Raw genomic sequence first — 22955 nt, forward strand, 5'->3', positions numbered from 1 at the left:
ATGTGCGGAGAGAGGGTACAGCAATGTAACATGTGCGCAGAGAGGGTGTACAGCAATGTAACATGTGCGCAGAGAGGGTACAGCAATGTAACATGTGCGCAGAGAGGGTGTACGGCAATGTAACATGTGCACAGAGAGGGTCCAGCAATGTAACATGTGCGCAGAGAGGGTGTACAGCAATGTAACATGTGCGCAGAGAGGGTGTACGGCAATGTAACATGTGCACAGAGAGGGTCCAGCAATGTAACATGTGCGCAGAGAGGGTGTACAGCAATGTAACATGTGCGCAGAGAGGGTACAGCAATGTAACATGTGCGCAGAGAGGGTCCAGCAATGTAACATGTGCGCAGAGAGTGTACAGCAATGTAACATGTGCTCAGAGAGGGTACAGCAATGTAACATGTGCTCAGAGAGGGTCCAGCAATGTAACATGTGCGCAGAGAGTGTACAGCAATGTAACATGTGCGCAGAGAGGGTACAGCAATGTAACATGTGTGCAGAGAAGGTAGAGCAATGTAACATGTGCGTAGAGAGGGTACAGCAATGTAACATGTGCGCAGAGAGGGTACAGCAATGTACCATGTGCGCAGAGAGGGTACAGCAATGTAACATGTGTGCAGAGAAGGTAGAGCAATGTAACATGTGCGTAGAGAGGGTACAGCAATTTGACATGTGTGCAGAGAAGGTAGAGCAATGTAACATGTGTGCAGAGAGGGTACAGCAATGTGACATGTGCGCAGAGAGGGTACAGCAATGTAGCATGTGTGCAGAAGAGGTACAGCAATGTAACGTGTGCAGAGGGGGTACAGGAATGCAACATGTGTGCAGAGGGGGGACAGCAATGCAACATGTGTGCAGAGGGGGGGCAGCAATGTAGCATATGTGAAGAAGAGATACAGCAATGTAACATGTGTGCAGAGGGTTACAGCAACGTAGAATATGTGAAGAAGAGGTACAGCAATGTGACGTGTGCAGAGGGGGTAGAGAACTGCAATATGTGGGCAGAGGGGGTACAGCAATGTAACATGGGTGCAGAGGGGGGGTACAGCAATGTAACATGCGTGCAGAGGGGGGGGCGGCAATGTAACATGTGTGCAGAGGGGGGCAGCAATGTAGAATATGTGAAGAAGAGGTACAGCAATGTGACGTGTGCAGAGGGGGTAGAGAGATGCAATATGTGGGCAGAGGGGGTACAGCAATGTAACATGGGTGCAGAGGGGGGGCAGCAATGTAACATGTGTGCAGAGGGGGGCAGCAATGTAGCATGTGTGCAGAAGAGGTACAGCAATGTAACATATATGCAAAAGGGGTACAGCAATGTAACATGTGTGCAGAGGGGGTACAGCAATGTAGCATATATGCAGAAGAGGTACAGTAATGTAACGTGTGCAAAGGGGGGTACAGCAATGTAACATGTGTGCAGAGGGGATGCAGCAATGTAACATATATGCAGAAGAGGTACAGCAATGTAACATGTGTGCAGAGGGGATACAGCAATGTAACGTGTGCAGAGGGGGTACAGCAATGCAACATGTGTGCAGAAGAGGTACAGCAATGTAACATATATGTAGAAGAGGTACAGCAATGCAACATGTGTGCAGAAGAGGTACAGCAATGTAACATATATGTAGAAGAGGTACAGCAATGTAACATGTGTGCAGAGGGGGGTACAGCAATGTAACATGTGTGCAGAAGAGGTACAGCAATGTAATATATATGCAGAAGAGGTACAGCAATGTAACATGTGTGCAGAGGGGATACAGCAATGTAACGTGTGCAGTGATGGAACATGGAGGGTAGAGGACCCTGTGTGTGTGTGTGTGTGTGTGTGTGTGTGTGTGTGTGTGTGTGTGTGGGGTTGCACTGTACTTCATATAATGGGGGACCCCTGTGTGTCCTGAGCAGGGACAGTGTACTCATAATGGGGGACCCCTTGTCATGTGGATAAGGGGGACTGCACTCATATTGAGAAACCCCTAGGTGTTCTGAGGATGGGGGGCACTGTACTTATAATGGGGACCACCTGCGTGACCTCAGGATGGGGACCTCAGTACATATTATCATGGGGGACCCCCTGTATGACCTCGGGATGGAGGTTTTGTATACATTGTAATGAGGGGCACACTTTGTGACCTGAGAATTATAACTATATTGCTTTATAATTGGGGATGCCCGTTCTCCTGAGTGGGGGCTCTGTGTGCCTTATAATGAGGGGTCCACTCTGTGACCTGAGGATAACCTAGGACATTATTTGCTGTAATCATTTATTTGTATAGGCTTCTTAGACTATACAAGTAGTGTGCACAAACTGTCTTATAAGAAAAACAGATTTCAGCAATCTGAAATCTGCTTGATTGCTGAAGAGTTGCAGCATGTCATAATACCTTACAAAAGAAAAATGTACATGACTTTTCTCTTTTAGGGACAGCAATAAGGAACCTCACTCTTATGTGGTTCCTTGTAAGTTTGTTGCCATACAAAGGAGTCAGAAATAATCAAGGGATATCCATATTTTTTCTAACAAATTCATTTAAAGCCATATTGACCTTTCATTTTGAATTAGCTGAAATCATTCTAGGTGCAGCCAAACCAAAGGTGTGGAATGTGTCACAGTTTGTTTTCTTTAGAAAGCCCCAGCCTGAATATAAAAGCCTCTGCTCTGCCAGCATGTTGCAGAGAAGGAGCTTTGCTTGATAAGCAGAGGTCTGTCTCAGACCTCTAATTCTGCAATTCTGCAAAGTCAATTCTCAATAGGAGAGCTTTACTTCTGACTCAGCATGGGGTGTGTAGGACCTAAGCAGAGTGACCACTTTTTCCACATGAAAAACACAGCTTTTTCTCTGCAGCATGCTGGCAGAGGAGAGGCCTTTATATTGAGGCTGTAGCTGTTTTCTAAAAAAAAGAAACAGTAAGACATTACACGCCTTTCGTTTTTGCTTCGCTTATAATGGTTTCAGCTAATTCAAACTGAAAGTTCAAGTGGGCTTAAAACAAACTTGTAAGTTTGCACTTTCGGCAGACCCTGCTGCTCCTCTGAAAAGTGATCCATGGTGGATTGTTTCTCACATTGGACAGGCAGTGAGCAAACAATATGCTGCCTGTTCACAACTTGTTTTAATTGCATTGCTATCGTGTGCATTTACTTGAATGAGACGTTTTTGGTGGCAGTAATGCCTGCCAAATGTGACAGGGGGCAATGATTTTGCCATGGCCGTAAAGCAAAACAACATGGTCGTCGCCTGTGTACAACTCTGTCTGGCTGCCTTTGCAGCTTAAAGGGGCAGTCGGGGGCAGTAAAAGCATGGCTCAGCCTTTCAACCTCAACAATATTCTTACACCTTTCACCCAAAACACACACATTTTTCTAGTTGGGTTTTACTGGGAATAATCTGTGAATCTTGTGTGAAAGCTGTGTAGGGGCTGGTGGAAATGCGTTGCGGGAAAGATGGATTCCATGCGTGTTTCCCACACAGCAGGTGAACGTGCTGCCCTTGCGCGGGCATGTGTAGGCCAATGAATTGTTAAAGGGGTTGTAAACTCTCATGTGCATTAAGGTGAAAAACCTTCTGTGGTGCTGCAGCCCTCCCGAGTCCCTGTTTTACTTACCTGACCCTGATCCTTCTCTATCTGGTGTCTCGTGTCCTGATTGGATAGATTGATAGCAGTGCAGCCATTGGCTCCCGCTACTGTCAATCAAATCCAATGATGCAGCGCCAGAGGGCGGGGATGAGTCCTGCATTCTGTGTGAATGGACACAGATGCGGGAATCGGGAGCGTGCCCGCACCGGTGTCCACCAAGGAGAGCGCTTCTCCAACGTGGACAATCGATGCGGGGAGGAGCCACCAGCACCGCTGAGGTGCCCAGAAGGGGAGGACCGGGGCCACTCTGTGCAAAACGAACTGCACAGTGGAGGTATGATACGTTTGTTTAAAAAAAAGACAAAAAGGAGGGGTTTACAAACCCTTTCATGTTGCATATCTTACAAACGTGCTGCGTATGCAGGCACCAAATTGCATGGTACTGCAGCACCATGCAGTTTGTTGCAGTATGTTCTGAAAAAGCAGCACTTCAAATGAATACGCTTCAAAACTGTACCGCATGGGAACGTGCAATATCCCATGTGAACCGGTCCTGAATCTTGTGTGAAAACATTTATAAATAAGATCCCTTTGTATCTAATTATCGCATGCATTCACTGTTATCGCTTTATAAATAGTCATATATACATTTAAAAAATGCAGTAATACCTGTGTTTGAAGCATTGATAATAATCGAATAGTAATATTTGTTATGCTAGTTATATTATAACTTATCAGTGCTTGTTTTATGCCAAATGTTTATAGCTAAAACTTGGAGGTTTAAATTCTGTTTTGCTTTTGTTTGCATCAGCTGTAATAGCACAGTATTAGAATAAGAATAGGCAAACTTCATGAGTCCCTGTCCTCTAATAACTTTAAACTTTACATAATATTTGATATCTTTTTTTATTATAAGACAAAACCTCATTTCTACCACACCACATTTATCCTTGGCACATGTACCCACAGCAACCAATAAATAAATGCGGAACTACTTTGAACTCAAGAAGGGTGAAATCTGACTGATAATTATGGGTTATTCTTCTTTGCACATCATTCTTCTTTATGCTTTGCAACCCCTACTATGGCTAGAAGCTTTTATTGAAAATCCAAAGTATCAAAAGCACTACATCACACACAAACCACTCATCAGTGCTAACCTGTCTGGGTACCGACTAAAGCCTCGTACACACGATCCGATTTTCGGGAGGGAATTGGGTGATGACAGACTGTTGGTCTAAAATCAGACCTTTAGTACGCTCCATCAGAGAATTGTTATCCAACTTTCCACCAAAAAATGTTGAGCCCCGTACACACTATTAGATTTTCTGCAGATTTTTGTCTTCAGATTTCCCAAAACCAAGTAGTGCAAGGGCTTGCCTGATGGCATACAAATTGAAACTCTTAAAGCGGCCATCCGCCTAATTTTTTATTTTTTTTTAAAGTCAGCAGCTACAAATAATGCAGCTGCTGATTTTTAAAATAAGGACACTTACCTGTCCAGGGCAACCGCGATGTTGGCACGCGAAGCCGATCTATCCCTTGGTTGTCGGGGTGCTGCCGCCGCCATCCTCGGTAAGACTGCGCATGCGGGACTTGCGCTGCGCTATCCCACTGGTCCCTGCTGTTTTCTGGGACCCGTGGGAAGACAGCGGGGGGGGGGGGGGAGTGGCATAGATACCTGTGGGTGGCTCGGGTATCTATGCCTGGAAGTTGGAGCAAAATATCTGTATTAGACAGGTATCTGCTCCCCCTCCCCCCTGAAAGGTGCCAAATGTGACACCGGAGGGAGGGAGGAACCGGAAAAGCGGAAGTTCCATTTTTGGGTGGAATTCCGCTTTAAGGTTTGACCTCATATTATATGGTTTTGGTAAATCTGAAGACAAAAATCTGCAAAAAATCTATTAGTGTGTATGGGGCTTTAGATGGCAGGATAGTAAATTTTCAGCGGACAATGGTCTGTTGTCTGATTTTCCTATCGTCTGTACATAAGTCCATCATACAATAGTTGAAAGTACAAACACGCATGCTCAGAATCAATGCTCACCAAACACAACATTAGCAGAAGGTGTCCAAAGGGTGGCGCTCAAGAGCTGAAATTCCTCATAGTACGTCACTACGTTCGTGTTTGTTGGCCGGCAATTGTTTACAGTTTGTATGCAAGACAAGTTTCCGGCACACGCCCTTCGGGACAAAAGTCTGACGCTCTGTTGGCCAACACTCCGATCATGTGTACGAGGCTTTAGAAGGACAAGTCACATATACAGTACTAACAAAGGGAACTTCACATACAAAATAGATAATTCTGCCAAGTCCCTGGCATCAGTGGAAAACATGCATTCCGTTTGATGTGTGATGCCAAATAAATTGTAATAATGACCTCTATACTAAATGGCCTAATATGGTACATTTGTTTTTGGCTATGGCAGCCAGGTATTGTTCCTTCTATTCACTTAAAAAATAGTTAAAATTCTGTTCTTAGCTTAAAACCTGCCTCCTAAAATAAAGCATAATCCAAAGTCATATTTTCAGTTTTGGAAAGTGCTGAGGGGTTAGAACCTCTGTCTGGTTTTAGGGCAATTCACTGTCTTTGATTTGTTCTAGTGATAGCTATGAGGGGAACTCCCTTACTTTGGATCAATTTCCTCAAACTTCATGTTGTTGTATCGACAATACAAGAAGTGATGGGGAATCTCACCAATGGGACACAGATGGTGAAAAAAATGTCAGAGATTTTAACCCTTCCAAGCTCTATTCAAAGTGAAAATAAAGTTTTGGCTTTAGATATACTTAAAGTAGTATTTAACCCTTATTAAACCCCAAACAAAAATATGTTATATATTGCAGTTTACCAACCCTTAAATTTGATGGCTGCAATAATTTTTTTTTATTACGTGTTTTTTTTTTTTTAACTTGGTGGTTCTCCAACACCTATCTTAAGATGTCTCTACTCTGGATGGAGGAGCAACAGACACTTTTGGACAGCAGTATTGTCAGTCGGGGGAGAAGGTAGTGTTAGATTAGCAAATTTAGATGGATTTGACTATCAAATTAAAGCTGAACTTTATTTTTTATTTTTTTATTTTTTTTTAAACAGTTACAGTAACAGTTTTTTTTTTTTTTTGTAGGTTTTACACGAATGAATAGCAGCTGACCATTGTGAGCACCCCTATCAGTAGTAAATGGCCATGGGGTACATACCTGGCCATCCACATGTTGCCCCCTTCCCTGGTGGTCCTAGTGGCGTCCCTGGTGGTCCAGTGTGGTCATCTGAGGGGGGGCTGTGCTGATAAACAATCAGCACAGACCCCCCCCCTGTCAGGAGAGCCGCCGATCAGCTCTCCTCTACTCGCGTCTGTCAGACGCGAGTGAGGAAAAGCCGATCAACAGCTCTTCCTATTGACAGCGTGATCAGCCGTGATTGGACACGGCTAATCAGGTGGTAAAGAGCCTCCGCCGGAGGCTCTTTACCAAGATCGGTGTAGCGGTGTATCAGGCTGACACACCGCTCCACTGATCGCCGCGGTGCATGCCCCCACGGGCGCGTGGCGGCATGTTATCCTGCTGGACGTCATATGACGCCCAGTCAGGATAACGGAACCTCCGCCCAGCCGTCAATCTGCTATAGGCCGGGCGGGAAGTGGTTAAAGTGATTGTAAAGTCAAAAAAATAACAAACATGCTATACTTACCTGCTCTGTGCAGTTGGTTTTGCACAGAGTGGCTCAGATCCTCCTCTTCTCGGGTCCCTCTTCTGTGCTCCTGGCCCCTCCCTCCTTTCGAGCTTGCTGTGGGGGCACCCGAGCCAAGTCACAGCTCCCTGTGTCCATTAAGACATGGAGCCGCGACCCAGTCCTGCCCCATTTCTTTCCTGATTGGCTGGCTGATTGTGATTGACAGCAGTGGGAGCCAATCACCCCGCATTGCTGTCTCAGCCAATAAGGAGGGGAGTCCCAGGCAGCTGAGACACGCCTGCAACATTGGGGGGCTGAGGGCTGCTGCTGCACAAAGAAGGTTTTTTTATCTTAATGCATAGAATGCTTTAGTGTAGCGGGTGGCTCACTCTATAACCCACGACCCCGCCAAGCTGGCTGGAACAATGTACACAGGCTTTCCAACTCAAGTTAGGGAGAGCTGCCTGCCAGCAGCTGTAAGGGGGATTTTCACCCCCCCTCCTTCTCCCTGTTCACTGACTGAGTTTGTTGTAATATGAGCACATACACACATAGCTGTGCATTCAGTAGCCTCTCTTGTGCCCCTATTGGCAGGAAGAAATAAGCCAATTAAAGGCACAGTTACAGCAGCCAATCAGGGAGACTGTACTAAGCTGCAGGAAGTAGCTGGAATGGATTCTGGGACATGAAGTTCCCTCACAAAGCTGCTCTATAGCCTGGTATTCAGGAAGGAATTACAAAAAGCCCAGGATGCTCTGCTGACAGGAAAGTAAAGGACTCCATTTTTTGTCCTGAGAAAAAGTTCAGTCAGCCATGAGAGAGTGAAAGAGACCAGACCTGAGGGAGAGATGCTGTCTCTCAGATAATCTCTCCTCGCGATTCAGGCCTCCACTGCCAGTTGGGACGTCCAGCCTGAGAGAGGGGGATCCCAGATGAGTATTGAGACGCATCTCCTTCAACAGTGAACCGTTCCAGTGTGAGGGGACCAGTCGGGTCGCCATGAGAGCCTGCCTGTTCCAGGACATTCGTTTGGGCCTTGATCGCAGGATTTGGTGAGAGGGCATTTTTGCCCATCTGCAGGGAACAGAGACACTGCGCTACGAAAGGAGTTATTTGAATACTGTATACAAACATCATTGCTGGTAGTCATCTTGCTGACACTTGTAGTACCACAGGGATAGAGGATAAGGCTATCCATTTCTGAACACTGTATACAGACATCATTGTCCTCTCACCTTGTTGAACAAAACCCTGTCCGTTTCACCTGATAACCTGGGCAAGTTGTGTTGTTTGGCCCCGCTATCCAGGAGTTTAAGTGCACCAAGGAAAGTGGCTAGCTGAAGACACCAAATCTTATCTTTGCTTCAAAAGGACTGAAGCTACTAGTGTCATACGGATCCGCACATATATATTCAGGGCTCTGCATATGCATTGAAAGCAGCTTGAATATAGGATTGAGAGCTATATTGCTCTTAAATCTGTTATTGCTTTCTAGTTGATTACTTGACTATATACTGTTACTGTTTGTTATTCTTACACAGAAATATTGCAGTAAAGATGATTTCTGTTTTTTATCATAACGTGTGTGTTTCTCATTAGTCATTGCACTTACACTATTGCCAGGTGTGCCAGAGGGAGCTGAGGCTGTTATTAGGGTGGAGAGGCAGAGTAACGGACTGAACAAACAAAAGCAGCTCCTTCGGGGGTATCGCTACACAAATAAAAAAAAACCTTCTGCCTTTACAATCCCTTTAACCTTCCCTTTGGACTAACCACTTGTCTATCTGGGCCACTTTTTACATTTTTGCACATGTTAAAATACACATTTTTATGCCTAAAAAATAGTTAAACCCATAAGCAATATTATATCTTCTGAAAGCAAAGACCCTGGAGAATATCGTTGTAAAATGGTGATAGTTGCAATTTTATATTTTACATGATATTTCACCTACATGTTTATTAAATGCTGTAACCTTGGCGGGCTGTGGAAGTGATTGGGTGAATCACTTCAACATGAAAGCCTATCACCCACCCACTGCTATAGACAATGTTAATTTGCCTGTCAAAGGCACATACAGTCTTATTGTCTTTATGCTTTTAGGGAAATTAAACAATTACTGGAATAAAAATGATATATGTAATATATACATCAATATCTCAACCTATATAATTGTAGCACCCTGGTGTTTAGGCAGGGTTGCTCACAAATTTAGTTTGCCAAATAGTAAATGTTCTGGCTAATTGTTAGAAGATCCACTGATCCATCTCTAATTCTGGAGTTGCTGCACCTTTTATCTTCTGTCATTGGGTGGCACTGTTGCTGGTGACATTAGATCGAGGGCATAGCAAGGTCAGATTATGAATGGATGGGGTATCTCAGCCAATTGGCAGGGGTTTCTTTAGTCTCTTGGCCTGCTGGGAGAGCCTAATTTTTTTCTGTGGAGTCAGGACAGAGATTGGGGTTCTGTGCCACCTGGACGGCTGTCTGGGTGGACGTGTGTTATGTCGTCCCAGGTTGCTAGGCCAGAAGCTTGCGGCCTATCCAGGACACACCTGGCTGCTAGGCTGCCTGAGGCCTTTCCAGGAGCAGGAGAAGCAGCGTAGGGTTGGGACTCCGGGATTGGAGGCTAACCGAGTTACAGTTCTGTCTTTCGGGGAACCAGTCGTGGTTGGAGGTAAAGGGAAAGCAGTCGCCACTAAGGCCTCATGCACACGAGATGCTGTTAAACTCACGTTCAAAGGGAGTTGGACACTTTTTTCAACTGCCCCTGAACCCATTCAATGTTATCCTATGTGTCCATGTACACAGTCTCGTTTTTTGGCGTTTTTAGACAGTTGCCTTTAACCTCGTTTTTCCAGAAGCAAAAAAATGGGTTCAGACACAAAAGTTTTCCACGTTTCAGACGCCAAACGCGGCTAAACGCGGCTAAACATGGCTAAACGCCGGTACCGCGTTTAGCCGAGTTTGCGTTTGTAAGTGTTTTTTCCAACCCGAATTTGGGGCAACATATCTCGGGGCCACTTGGAGCTAGAAACCCCAAATTTGGTGTGCTAACACTGTTGGACTAGCACTATAACAAATCCAAATGGGGTTTCTAGCACCAAGTGGCCCTGAGATATGGGGCCCCAAATTCGGGTCACAAAATGTAATTCTCTGCAGAAGTGCTTGACATTTTGCGACCCAACTTTGGGGCCCCATATCTTGGGGCCACTTAGAGCTAGGAACCCCAAATTTGGATATGTTATAGTGCTAGGTCTACTGTGTTAGCACACCAGATTTGGGGATTCTAGCACCAAGTGGCCCCGAGATATGGGGCCCCAAATTTGGGTCACAAAATGTTATTGTCTGCTTTGCATACGCTTCTAGACGCAAATGCGGCTAAACGCGGGTAAACGCGGCTAAACGCAGCATGCAAATGTGGCAAAACGGACGTTTCTAAACGCCGGTTTCAGCTTTTAAAAACATGTGTTCAGCAGAGTTTGCACTGGCGTCTCCTGTGCATGAGGCCTAAGGGACCATCTACCTTATTACCAGAGACTACAGTGTGAAAGCCTGAAGAAGTACCACAGCAGTCTTCTCACCAGCCGGGGACGGTGAAGAAGTGGGAAAGCTTCAGCAAGTGCCAAGCCAAGGACCTACCGGGTTAGCGGGGGTGACGCTTGAGGAGTATACATCGGATTAGCTGTGGAAGAGCTCAGGGGATCCAGTGACGACTGGGATCTGGAAGTCTAGTGAGAGACTGGGAGCTCAGTGAATGGAGACCTACAGTGGGAAACTGTGAGATAACAGAAGAACCGTACTCTGTTGTCAAGTTCTATGTGTGAAGATCTTTGGAAACTGTTAAAAGCTTAGTTGCCATAGGAGACAGCGGTCCTGCCAATGCAGAAGTTGCATCCGGTTGGAGGCTTTGAACTGTATAACTGTCTGCCTATTGTGTCTCAGAGTCTGCTAAATGTCATTGCATCTATCTATGGGTGTCCTGGCCCTAACCCCCTGTCCCACAGTTCTTGTTAAGAGACAATAAATCTCTTTATTTGCATTCAAAATGTGACGGGCGCCAATCATTTCAGCTTGCATTACACCCACCATGCCTGGTAACCCACTCTACGAGGATGGATGTCAGCTCTCCCTGTCTCTGAAGGTCACCATTAGGCCTCTAGGCCTCTAGTATCTTTTATGTAAAAATTCACACACCAGCAGCTTTACTAACTTTATCATACACTTGATCCTATCTGTTTATATGGTTACATATATTTAGTACCAGGAACAAGGGAAAAAAGGCTTTAAAGAATCCTAATTTTTAATTTCTTATTGTTCATACTATTTCATACTACTTCCTAAAATATCCCTTGCTCAGTATAACTAAAGCCAAAACCTTTATTTTCATTTTGGATAGTTTATTTTTTCTTTTGGCATCTGTGCTCCATTGAGGAGATTTCCCTTCACTTCCTGTCCCATAGACACACCACAGAAAGTTAGAGGAAATCTCTCCAAAGGGAGAAAAATCTCCTCCTAGAAAATTGACACCATAAATACGTCCTCATTGGAAGATTTCACCTTTGTTACTGTTCTTGTAGCAAGTAGCAACTCAAAATTTGGGATTTTCTTTTACTTCCACACTCGTGACAAAGTTAAACAGGATGAGTAGAGAGGGTTAGTCTTCCTAATGTAGACATCAGTAAAAACCTGACAGGTGTTTTATTCCCTTACCTCTCTATCCAAATAAAAAAAAAATGTTTTGACTTTAGATACTTTAAAGCTGAACTCTAATTAACCACATGCTAACCGACCGCCAACGGCGGCAGAATGGCTCCCCTACGCGAATTGCCGTAGCTGTACGATGGGCACTTTAAGTGGTATAGGGGGTGACACACACACCCGCTGCGTCACTGAGGAGCCGATGCGTGTGCACGGCAGCCGCGATGTCCGTCGGGCACCCACGATCGCTCGTGACAGAGCAGGAACGTGGATCTGTGTGTGTAAACACACGAATCCATGTCCTGTCAGGGGAGAGGAGACAGATCGTGTGTTCCTAGTATATAGGAGCACCGATAGGTCTCCTCCCCCAGTCAGTCCCATCCCCCCACAGTTAAAACATACAGTGAGGGATCACATTTAACCCCTTGATCGCCCCCTAGTGTTAACCCCTTCCCTGCCAGTGACATTTATACAATTAATCAGTGGCTATTTATAGCACTGATCGCTGTATAAATGTCAGTGGTTTCCAAAAGTGTCAAAAGTGTCCGATCTGTCCGCCGCAATGTCGCAGTCCCGATAAAAAAAAAAAAAATAATAAAAATGCCATAAATCAATAACCTATTTTGTAGGCGCTATAACTTTGGTGCAAACCAATCAATATACACTTATTGCGATTTTTTTAACCAAAAATATGTTGAAGACTACATATCGGCCTAAACTGAGGAAAACATTTGGGGATATTTATTATAGCAAAAAGTAAAAAAAATTGTGTTTTTTACAAAATTGTCGCTATCTTTTTGTTTATAGCGTGAAAAATAAAAACCACAGAAGTGATCAAATACCACCAAAAGAAAGCTCTATTTGTGGGAAAAAAAAGGACATCAATTTTGTTTGAGTACAATGTCGCACGACCGCACAATTGTCAGTTAAAGCGATGTAGTGCCGTATCGCAAAAAAATGGTCCGGTCAGGAAGGGGGTCAATTTTTCCAGGCTGAAGTGGTTAAACACATTCCTCAATAGCTACAAAGGATATAAATCCACTTTGCGTCCACTAAATCCAGATATTACCTTGCGAAAGTAGCAGTGACATCATCACTTGGTGCTGTGGGAGGGGCCCAGCAAGCCCATCCACTAAAAGGCTGCCTACAGAAGACTACAGAAGGGAGAAAAGACAAGAGCAGTCACCCTCCCTTTTTTATCTAGTTGTTTTGCTTAAAGCGGAGTTCCACCCAAAAGTTCCGCTTTAAGGACTCCTCACTCCCTTACATGCCACATTTGGCATGTCATTTTTTGGGGGGGGGGGGGCATGGATACCTAGCTTCAACAGCTACCCAGCTCCCACTTCTGCTCGGGCCGCCTAGGTGACTCAAGCGGAAGTTCTCCTCTCCCCTTCCCTTCCGCAATCGCGTGTAAACTGACCACGGTGTCAGGGCTTAGCAGCCATGCTATACTGTGGTCAGTTTACATAGGGAAGGGCAGAAACTGGCAGGATCAACCAGGTTTTTTAGGTGTTACAGGGGGCCAAATGACACAGCGCAAGCACTGTGTCATATAACATACTTTAAAGGAGCACGATCCATTTTTTGGGGGGTTTGGAGGGGGGGCGGGGTTAACAAATGCTTTAAATGTAAGGTTAGTATGGCATTTAAGTTTTATTTTTTTTAATGTGGAGTGCAGGGTTTTGTAGATGGGGAAGGTGGACCATACATTTTGGTTTAAGGTCAACTTTAAGAACTGCCAGATACTCCCTCTTCCAATATTTTGTTTAATCTGGCTGAAACCATCACTATCTTAATAAGTAATGTAATGTAATTCATACAAAAATTAAATCACATGTTTTTCTTTTAAAGTATTTAAATATATTGATAAATCTGATTTTATGTATGTAATATAAACATTATTAAAGGCCTGAGGCAGTAGGGTTAGATTGGGCAGCACCAAGGTTCAAAATGTAAAAATTGTGATAATTTTTTCCTTATGTTATTTTCCTCTCAGGTACATCTCTAGACATTTGTAGTTAAAATCAGCAAGAAAACTGGAGTAGAAGGGAATAAAGGGGACACTGTGTTGTAAAGAGTCAGAATGCTCTTTACAAGAAGCCATCTCCCCTTTCTCTTGTTTGATGGTCTGTGCAGCTGAAAAGCTGCTATGCATATAATACAGAATGCCAGCTGCTTCAAGTAAAGCTTATTAAAAAAAGAGTTATCATTCAGATGTGCTTAGAGCAGCAAGATGTTTAAAAATATGGTTCTGTACGCGATTCTGGTATGTTTTTTTTTTTTTTGGAATAAATATCTAAACTTACTTTTATTAAAGGATAAGCTATACATCTAATAAAATCTAGAAAAAGAGATAAAACAAGCACAACAATTGAATAATGACAGTGCAATATAACAATGTGTGTGTTTATCTGATGCTGTACTTACCTATGCAGGTTTTCCCATCCGAGTGCAAAACAAATTTGACATGGCAGCCACATCTGGGTCCATGATCTGTGTCATCACAAATGTGCTGACAACCACCATTTCCATAGTTACATGTCACTATAACACATTAAACACAAATAAACAATTATATTTGAGTGCACAGCATAAATACTCATTACAAAAACATATTATAAGTATTGAATACTATAAGTTAGTACAATTGAAAACAGTTTAGGAGTGTTCTTTATGGAATGTAAACACAATTTGACCACACTATATTTACACGCTGACTCATTATGTCAGTAATGAGTTTGAAACATGGGGAAAAGTAAAATAACATATATTTCAATATATGTTAATAATCTTATTGTTTCTGAAAATATTCTGTGGAAGAAGATAACAACATTGTTGTATATATAATTTAAATATATAAATATAGCTTTTTTATATATGGTTTAGCCACTTAAGGACCACCCCACGTACATATACTGTGGCAGGGTGGCCCTTAAGCGCAAAATCACGTACCTGTTTCCTCGGATTGGCTCTGGGGCTCGCTCGCGTGTGCCGCTGGGGCCACACTTCCGCTGCGATTAGACACAGCGGGGGCCATTCAACAGATCCATCGGCCATGATGGCCACGACCACCCACGATCGTTGACAGGAGATACAGAACGACGGTCTGCCTATGTAAACAAGGCAGACCGCCGTTCTCTCAGAGAGGAAGAGAGAGAGATCTTGTGTTCCTGCTAATCAGGAACACAGATCTCTCTGTTCCTCCAGTCAGTCCACCCCCCACACAGTTAGAAATCACTCCTGCCAGTGTTAACCCCTTCCCTGTCAGTGTCATTGATACAGTGACAGTGCATTTTTTTAGCACTGATCACTGTATTGGTGTCACTGGTCCCCAAAAAGTGTCACCTAAAAAAAAAAATTGCTAACAATCTGCCATTACTAGTAAAAACAATTTAAAAAATAAAAAGTCCATAAATATATCCCATAGTTTGTAAACGCTATAACTTTTGCACAAACCAATCAATATACGCCTTTTGGGGTTTACCAAAAATATGTAGCAGAACACAAATTGGCCTAAATTGATAAATAAATTAGATTTTTAAAAAAATTTCATTGTATGTGTTTTATAGCAGAAAGTAAAAAATATAGTTTTTTTCAAAATTGTAAATTGTAAATTAAAAAAACTGCAGAGGTGATCAAATACTACCAAAAGAAAGCTCTATTTTTGGGGAAAAAAGGACATCAATTTTATTTGGGTACAGCATTGCATGTCTGCGCAATTGTCAGTTAAAGCAATGCAGTGCCGTATCGCAAAAATAGGCCTGGCCATGCAGGGGGTAAAACCTACTGGGTGGTTAAAGTGAAAGTGAAACTATGGTCCATGGTAATTTTTATTTTTATAAACTGATGCTTTTTATGTCTATATTGTTTGCTAGAGTTCGGCCTGTACATTGCCTGCTCGCCCTTTCAGCTAACACCCGAATTTGCGAGGCGCTCGTCAGGATGTTCGCCCCCCCAAGAGCAGCCCACAATGCACTGTGTGCTGCATAGTGCATTGATGGTTTTAAGGAGTGGGTAGGGAAGCCGGCTGCTGCGTCCTTAACAACAGATGAGTCATCAGCTGTCAACAGGCTACACCACTGAATAAAAAAACAAACATTGCCCACAATAGAAAAAAGTGAAAAAAATGGCATAGGGGTCCCCCTCCCCAATCCATACCAGGCCCTTCGGATCTGGTATGGATTTTTTTTAATGAACAGTTTATTTAGAGAAACATTTTTTAAGTTCCACAGAAAACAATAGTAGCATGATCTAAAAATAAAAATGAGTTGTAAGTGACATAGCATATGTACCATAAAGCACTGTGAGAAAACATTGCACAACTGACAGAGCAAGTTAGCGAAGAAACAATGTCCCAAATAATGAAAACAATAACTGGGGTGGCCTACACTGAGGCCACAGCAGCAGACCCAACGTGAACCAGCCCATACCAGCGCATATGATAATACAACAGGTCAAAATAAAGTTATGCATGATATCAATACAATGCAGCAACACGGTACATCAATGGACTAAAAAACATGTCAGGAACAGGGAGGAAAGAAAAAAGAAAAGGGTAGCCAGACCCCAAGGAGAAAAGAGAAAGAAGACACTCTTTTGGGCTGTGCTGTAGCCCAAAACGGTTAAAGTGTGTTGTAGCCCAAAACGGTTAAAGTATGTCAAAAACAAAGTAGTTATCCCAATCGTTCCATACAGCTGAAAACTTAGCTAGGGTGTTATGCAGTCTAGCTGTAAGGTATTCCATGAATCTCACGTCTCTAATCTGCTGGAGAAGGACAGTAAATGTCAGGGGGGGGGTGTCTGTTTCCACTGTACAGTGATGAGAAATCTAGCTACAGTCAAAATGTGCATCGACAATTTTTTATAATGTTTCCCTAGCTCCCACACACCGGGAAGCCCAAGAGATACGTCAGCGGATCCAGGCGAACAGGCCTGTCAACAACCCTAGAAATTAGCAAGTTAACCTCCTTCCAGAAAGGTATAATTTGTGGGCACTTCCATAAAATGTGAAACAGAGATCCCACCGCTGAATTACATCTCCAACACTTATCGGAAACTGACCGAAAAATAGTAAAATAGTATGTAGGAACTCAAGGGTATGATACCACAAAAGCAATGGAACACATGGAACTTTTTTGGGCTTGCAACCAAAGCTTCTGCCAGACCTCCATGGAGAGTTCACGCCCCAGCAGCTCTTCCCATTTCCACATATATACGAATGTTTAGGAAATGGTCATAGTAGCCAGAATCCGATATATATCAGAAATCATAGCTTTTCAAGAGGGGCACAAGTTCTCTCAAATGGAGTTGGGCGGCAAAGACAAGGTCTCTTGTAAGGGACTGCCCATAATGTTGAATCTGCAAATAGCTATAGAACGCGGAGTTAGGAAGACTATGTTTATCCCATAGGTTGGAGAATGGCAGCAGCCGAAGGGAGCAGCGATCTACTATATCCTTAAAGTTAAATAATAAATTTGTTCTCCAGGGAAGCACCATAGAGGTGGACAGGCTATCAGGAATATTAGGATTAAAAAGGAATGAGGTCAGCAAGGATTTCGTACAGGTCAAGTGAAACATATCTCTAGTATGTAACCAATTAAATTTCATAAACTGTATGGGAGTAGTACCTAAATCTGCACAGTGAGAGGCCCACAGAAAAGAATTTGAATGTATAGGGGCTGACCATAGCTTTTCCAATTCCGTCCACTGATTATACGATCTGAACGTAGTCCAGGAGGCCAAGTGTCTAAAGTGTGCTGCATAACTGGGAGGGTCTCAAATAGATATAAGAGTTTAGGGACTGTCATCATTTTCACTGTGGTTATACAGCACAAGAGCTTGGTTGAAGTGGCGAGTGGTCCAGGAGCGGAGCAAATTCAGAGTATCCCTATGCAAAGGAGGAGAATTTTGCCTATTAAGGGATGAGTAGGTGGGTGTGATGAACACCCCAAGATATTTAACGGCCTCCGCTTTCCAGCTATAGTCAAAGGTGGCTTTAAGTTGAGCCAAACGGGATTGGGACATGTTGATGGGGAGAGCCTCTATTTTAGTAGTGTTCATTTTGTAGCCCAAGAGCACGCCAAATTCCTAGAAACTTTCTATGAAGATTTGGTAGGGAGATCAGAGGATAAGTGAGTGTCGGGAGAATGTCATCAGCATACAGTGAAATTAGAAACTCTCTGTTACAAACAAGCACCCCTGGAATATCAGAGTGGAGACGAACCAGGGACGCCAGTGGTTCAATGCAAAGCGCAAAGAGCAGAGGAGACAAGGGGCAGCCCTGCCCGAGTACCATTGAATATCGGAAAAGGTGGGGAGAAAGCATGAGGAAGTTTAACTGTCGCTGCAGGGTTAGCGTATAAAGACTGGATAGCGTGGAGAAAAGGGCCTCAAATACCAATCTGTCATAAGACCGCAAATAAAAAAGGCCAACTAAGGTGATCAAAGGCCTTTTCCGTGTCAGGGCTCAGTATAAGTGCTTCTGATTTTACTTTAGTTAGAATATCTACAATATCAACTGCCCTCCTGGTGTTATCACCCACCGAGCAAAATATCACAAAGCCTTCCTGGTCCTTGTGCATGACAGAGGGAAGGTGAACTCCCAGTCTATTTGCCAATATTTTGGTGAAAATCCTTATAATCGGAATTCAAAAGAGCATTGGACAGTAACTAAAAGCATCTTGAGGATCCTTACCAGGTTTGGGAAACACCTTAATATGGGAATGAGACATATTGGGAGGGATTAGGGCATCTGCCAGAAAAGCGTTAAAAAGAGTGTGCATACAGGGGATCAACGTAGCAGAGAACGTTTTGTGATAAAAGTATGGCAGCCCACCTGGGCCTGGAGATTTGTGGAGAGGTAAAGTTTTAATGACTTCCCACAGTTCCTCCACCGTTATTGGAAAATTGAGTTGTAAAACATCCGACGTCTTCAGTGTAGGCATAGAGCATTTTGCTAGATAATCCCAAATATGTTGTGGTAAAGTTGTCAAATTGGGGAGTTGGGAATCGGCCACTGTAGAATATAAGGACTGATAAAATTCTCCAAAAATCTCAGCAATCTGCTCTGGATCATACACCAAGACCCCCACAACCTCCACCTAGGGTTGACGGGAAGAATCCCTTGTCCCCATCAACATGGGGACAAGGTGCTTTGGGGTGGGGGGGCAGAGCCCCCCGCCCCAAAGCACCCCCCCTAATGTTGAGGGCATGTGGCCTGGTATGGTTCAGGAAGGGGGGACAGGCACTCGCTTGTCCCCCCCCCTTTTCATGACTTGCTGGGCTGCATGCTCAGACAAGGGTCTGGTATGGATTTTAAGGCGGACCCCATGTCGGTTTTTTTTTTAAGTAGCAACATCTGTACCAGGAGAGCATATATATATATATATATATATATATATATGACATTTACGACCCCATGTCATTTTTGTTTTAAATAGCAACATCTGTACTATATATATATATATATATGTAAATATTTATTTTATTTTTTGCTCAGTGGCTGCAAACTAATCCTTCACATTTCTGGTACATTTAAAATATTCTTATGTAATGTTTTATCTGAAGATAAATGTTACTTTTTAATAAATTAGGTAAATAGAGAGGCAGACACACATACATTTGCAGTCTTTTTGGTTTCCTGTCAATTCAAAGCCTGGTCGACATTCACAGGACACACCCTTTAGAGTTTCTCTGCAAATATGTGCACATCCATGGTTCCTGTTCATGCAGAGGAAGCCTTCTAAATAAAAGAAAGAGAGCGGAGAAATTACAGAAGTATAGAAGGACCAGCAAATCTATGACAAATTTTACTTTATTACAACAGCTACCTATAACAATTGTATGTACAGTAAAAGTAGTAGTAGTAGTTGTTCCATGTTAGCCATAGATTAATGCAGAAAGTTTGAGTGCTACCTTTTATTGGCTAACTTAAGTTATTAAAGAAGCAAGGTTTCAGAATCTATTGGACCCCTTCGTCAAGCTTTATGAAGCCTGAGAAAGGGACCTAATGGGTCTGGAAAGTTTGCATCTTTAAATCTGAACTTCTCCCTAAAGGGGCAGTTCCACTATATGTCCCCCCACCTTCTTTTTTGGAACTTTTTTTTTAGTTGGGGGAGAGGTACATTGGTTTGACAGGTATCCACTTCCCCTTCCGTTCTGATCGCCTAGGCAGTTTCACCAGAAGTTCTTCCACCTTTTTTCTGCCTGCAACCTTCTGGAACACGGCATAGGTCCCAGAAGGTTGAGGGACCATTCACAAAGCGCAGAGCGGCTTGCACATGTGCAGTGGGAAGCTGGTTATGAAGCCGCAAGGAGTCACAGCTAGCTTGCCACTGTTAACATGTCAAAGCCGAAACCCGAAGACCCGCAAAGAACTGGCCCAGGTGAGGATGGTGCCCTTTTATTAAAAGTCAGCAACTACAGTATTTGTAGCTGCTGACTTTTATTTTATTTTTTTCAAAAAGGCTGAATAACCTTTTTAATAAATTAAGCTTTTGCATATTCAAAAAAAAAATGCAATTATCATTTTGCGCTGTAACTTGGAATTCTGCAGGTGTCCACAGGTAATGATCTATCATTTGTGAGTTAACAGCCCAGGCTCATGGGTGGAACATTGGGAGGGTAGGAAAGAAAACCTTGTTTGGTCACTTTTATTTTCTTCTGATGTCAAAGGTATCTGTAGCATTTTATCCCCTCCCTTCTATCTAGACCTAAAAAGGAGTGATCACTAGGCATTCAGACTGTGCCTGCAAGTACAGCCACCTTCAATTGCCTTTTAAACTTACCTTCTGGTCGCTGAATACATGTATGCTGGTTGTCACTTAAAAAGAATCCTTCGCGGCAGCGACACTCATAGCTCCCCATCATATTGATGCATATCTGCTGGCAGCCCCCATTGCTTTCCATACACTCATCTAAATCTGTAAGAACAGGGTAAGGGACAATATAGTACAGTAGTTAATAACATGGATCATAAGCCTGCGAAGGAAGTAATGACCCTTAATTTGTACTACTTTATTACTTATACAATAATGAAAATATGACATGTGCACAACTTGGAGCAGTTAAACTGGCAAGTATTTTCTGTGTGAGCTTCAAAAAGAATAATTTTATATACTATGTGTCTATTACTTATTAAAGCGGGGCTCCACACAAAAATGGAACTTCCGCTTTTCTGAACCCTCCCCCCCCCTCCTGTGTCACATTTGGCACCTTTCAGGGGGAGGGGGGTGCAGATACCTGTCTAAGACAGGTATTTGCACCCACTTCCTGGCATAGACGCATAGTAAAACCATGGCATAGTAAAAGCAGAAGATACTGACCCTGAGTTTTGCTAAACTATTAACAGTTAATTGTGTTATAACTATAATCATGTCTACTTGTATTTATAACAGTAATATGATAAAGTATAATTTCTGTTACACCTTTCAAACTGTACTTATATAATTAAGCAGTTGCTGTGTAAGTACATCACTCTCTGTTATCTACATTACTACATCACTATCATTATCTACTGACTTCTTATGCCCTGTACACACGGTTGGATTTTCCAACGGAAAATGTGTGATAGGACCTTGTTGTCCGAAATTCCGACCGTGTGTGGTCTCCATCACACATTTTCCATTGGATTTTCCGACACACAAAGTTTGAGAGCAGGCTATAAAATTTTCCGACAACAAAATCCGTTGTCGGAAATTCCGATCATGTGTACACAAATCCGACGCACAAAGTGCCACGCATGCTCAGAATAAATAAAGAGATGAAAGCTATTGGCATTGCCCCGTTTATAGTCCCGACATACGTGTTTTACGTCACCGCGTTCAGAATGATCGCATTTTCCGACAACTTTGTGTGACCGTGTGTATGCAAGACAAGTTTGAGCCAACATCCGTCGGAAAAAATCCTAGGATTTTGTTGTCGGAATGTCGGATCGTTATAATAATGTGCTAGAGTATGTTATAAAGGTATACTTATTAATCCCTAAGGAGGAGAATGCTAACACAATGAGTAGAGAATAGACATGTGCAATTTGTTTCGTTCTAAATACAAATTCAAACAAATTTTTGGTTTATTCCAATTTTGGAAAGCCACCTGCCCACATACCCCCACAATCACCACCCAGGGTTGTTGGGAAGAGGCCACAAGGTGCTTTGGGGTGGGGGAGTGGGGGTGGGGCAAAGAACCCCCTGCCCCAAAGCACCCACCCCCATGCCAACCCCTTTCCTGGCCTGCCAGGTTGTGTGCTCAGATAAGGGTCTGGTATAGATTTTGGGGAGACTCCACGCCATTTAAAAAAAAAATAATTTCAACTGCGAGTCAATTTAAATTTTTTTTCTTTAGAATTGTCATTTTTGCTGCAGCATGTACTATACATGCTACAGATGTGTCACTTTACAGGCAGATTAAGGGGACCCTCTAGGCACTATATTTAAAGGAATTTTTCATTTTTATTGCTTCACTTTAAGTGGGGCTCCTGCCAAGCTGCATGCTCGTATATGGGTCTGCTATGGATTGGGGGGGACCCCACTCTGTTCTCTTTTTTGAATTTTCTATTGCCGGCATTGTTTAGTTTATATTTCAGCTGTCAGTGGGGAAGCCCGCTGACAGCTGATGAGTCATCGGTTGTTAAGGATGCGGCGGCTGGCTTCCCAGCCCACTGCTTAACAACCAGCTATTCTTCACACAGAATTCGAATTGGTCGATCATTTTTCGACCGATCCGAATTCCAATCATTCTGAAAATTTGGAAGTTGTTAGAAAATTAATAAACAAAATGCAATTTTACGTAAAACGAAATTAAATTTAACGAAAAATAAACCAAATTTTAACAAATTCTGAAGCAACACTAAACGAATTCCGAAACAAAACGAAATTAGTAACATGACCAAAATATCCAAAACTAAACACATTTTTCTGTCCTGCACATGTCTAGTAGAGCACAAGTTGCTGATTGTGACAATACAGATAACACATGAAAGTATATCTGAATGCTAGCATGTCGTGA

At 43.1% G+C, this 22955-nt stretch overlaps 1 protein-coding gene across 1 annotated transcript in view; it reads right to left on the reverse strand.

The window, feature by feature from the left end:
* SCUBE3 (signal peptide, CUB domain and EGF like domain containing 3) overlaps window positions 1-22955 on the reverse strand; it is a 189253-nt gene that overhangs the window by 91762 nt on the left and 74536 nt on the right. The window contains 3 exon segments of the mRNA XM_073616014.1: window positions 14379-14495; window positions 19570-19692; window positions 20738-20872. Of these exon segments, the coding sequence (XP_073472115.1) occupies window positions 14379-14495; window positions 19570-19692; window positions 20738-20872 (375 nt within the window).

This window comes from Aquarana catesbeiana, linkage group LG02, assembly GCF_042186555.1.
Source record: "Aquarana catesbeiana isolate 2022-GZ linkage group LG02, ASM4218655v1, whole genome shotgun sequence".
NCBI lineage: Eukaryota > Metazoa > Chordata > Amphibia > Anura > Ranidae > Aquarana > Aquarana catesbeiana.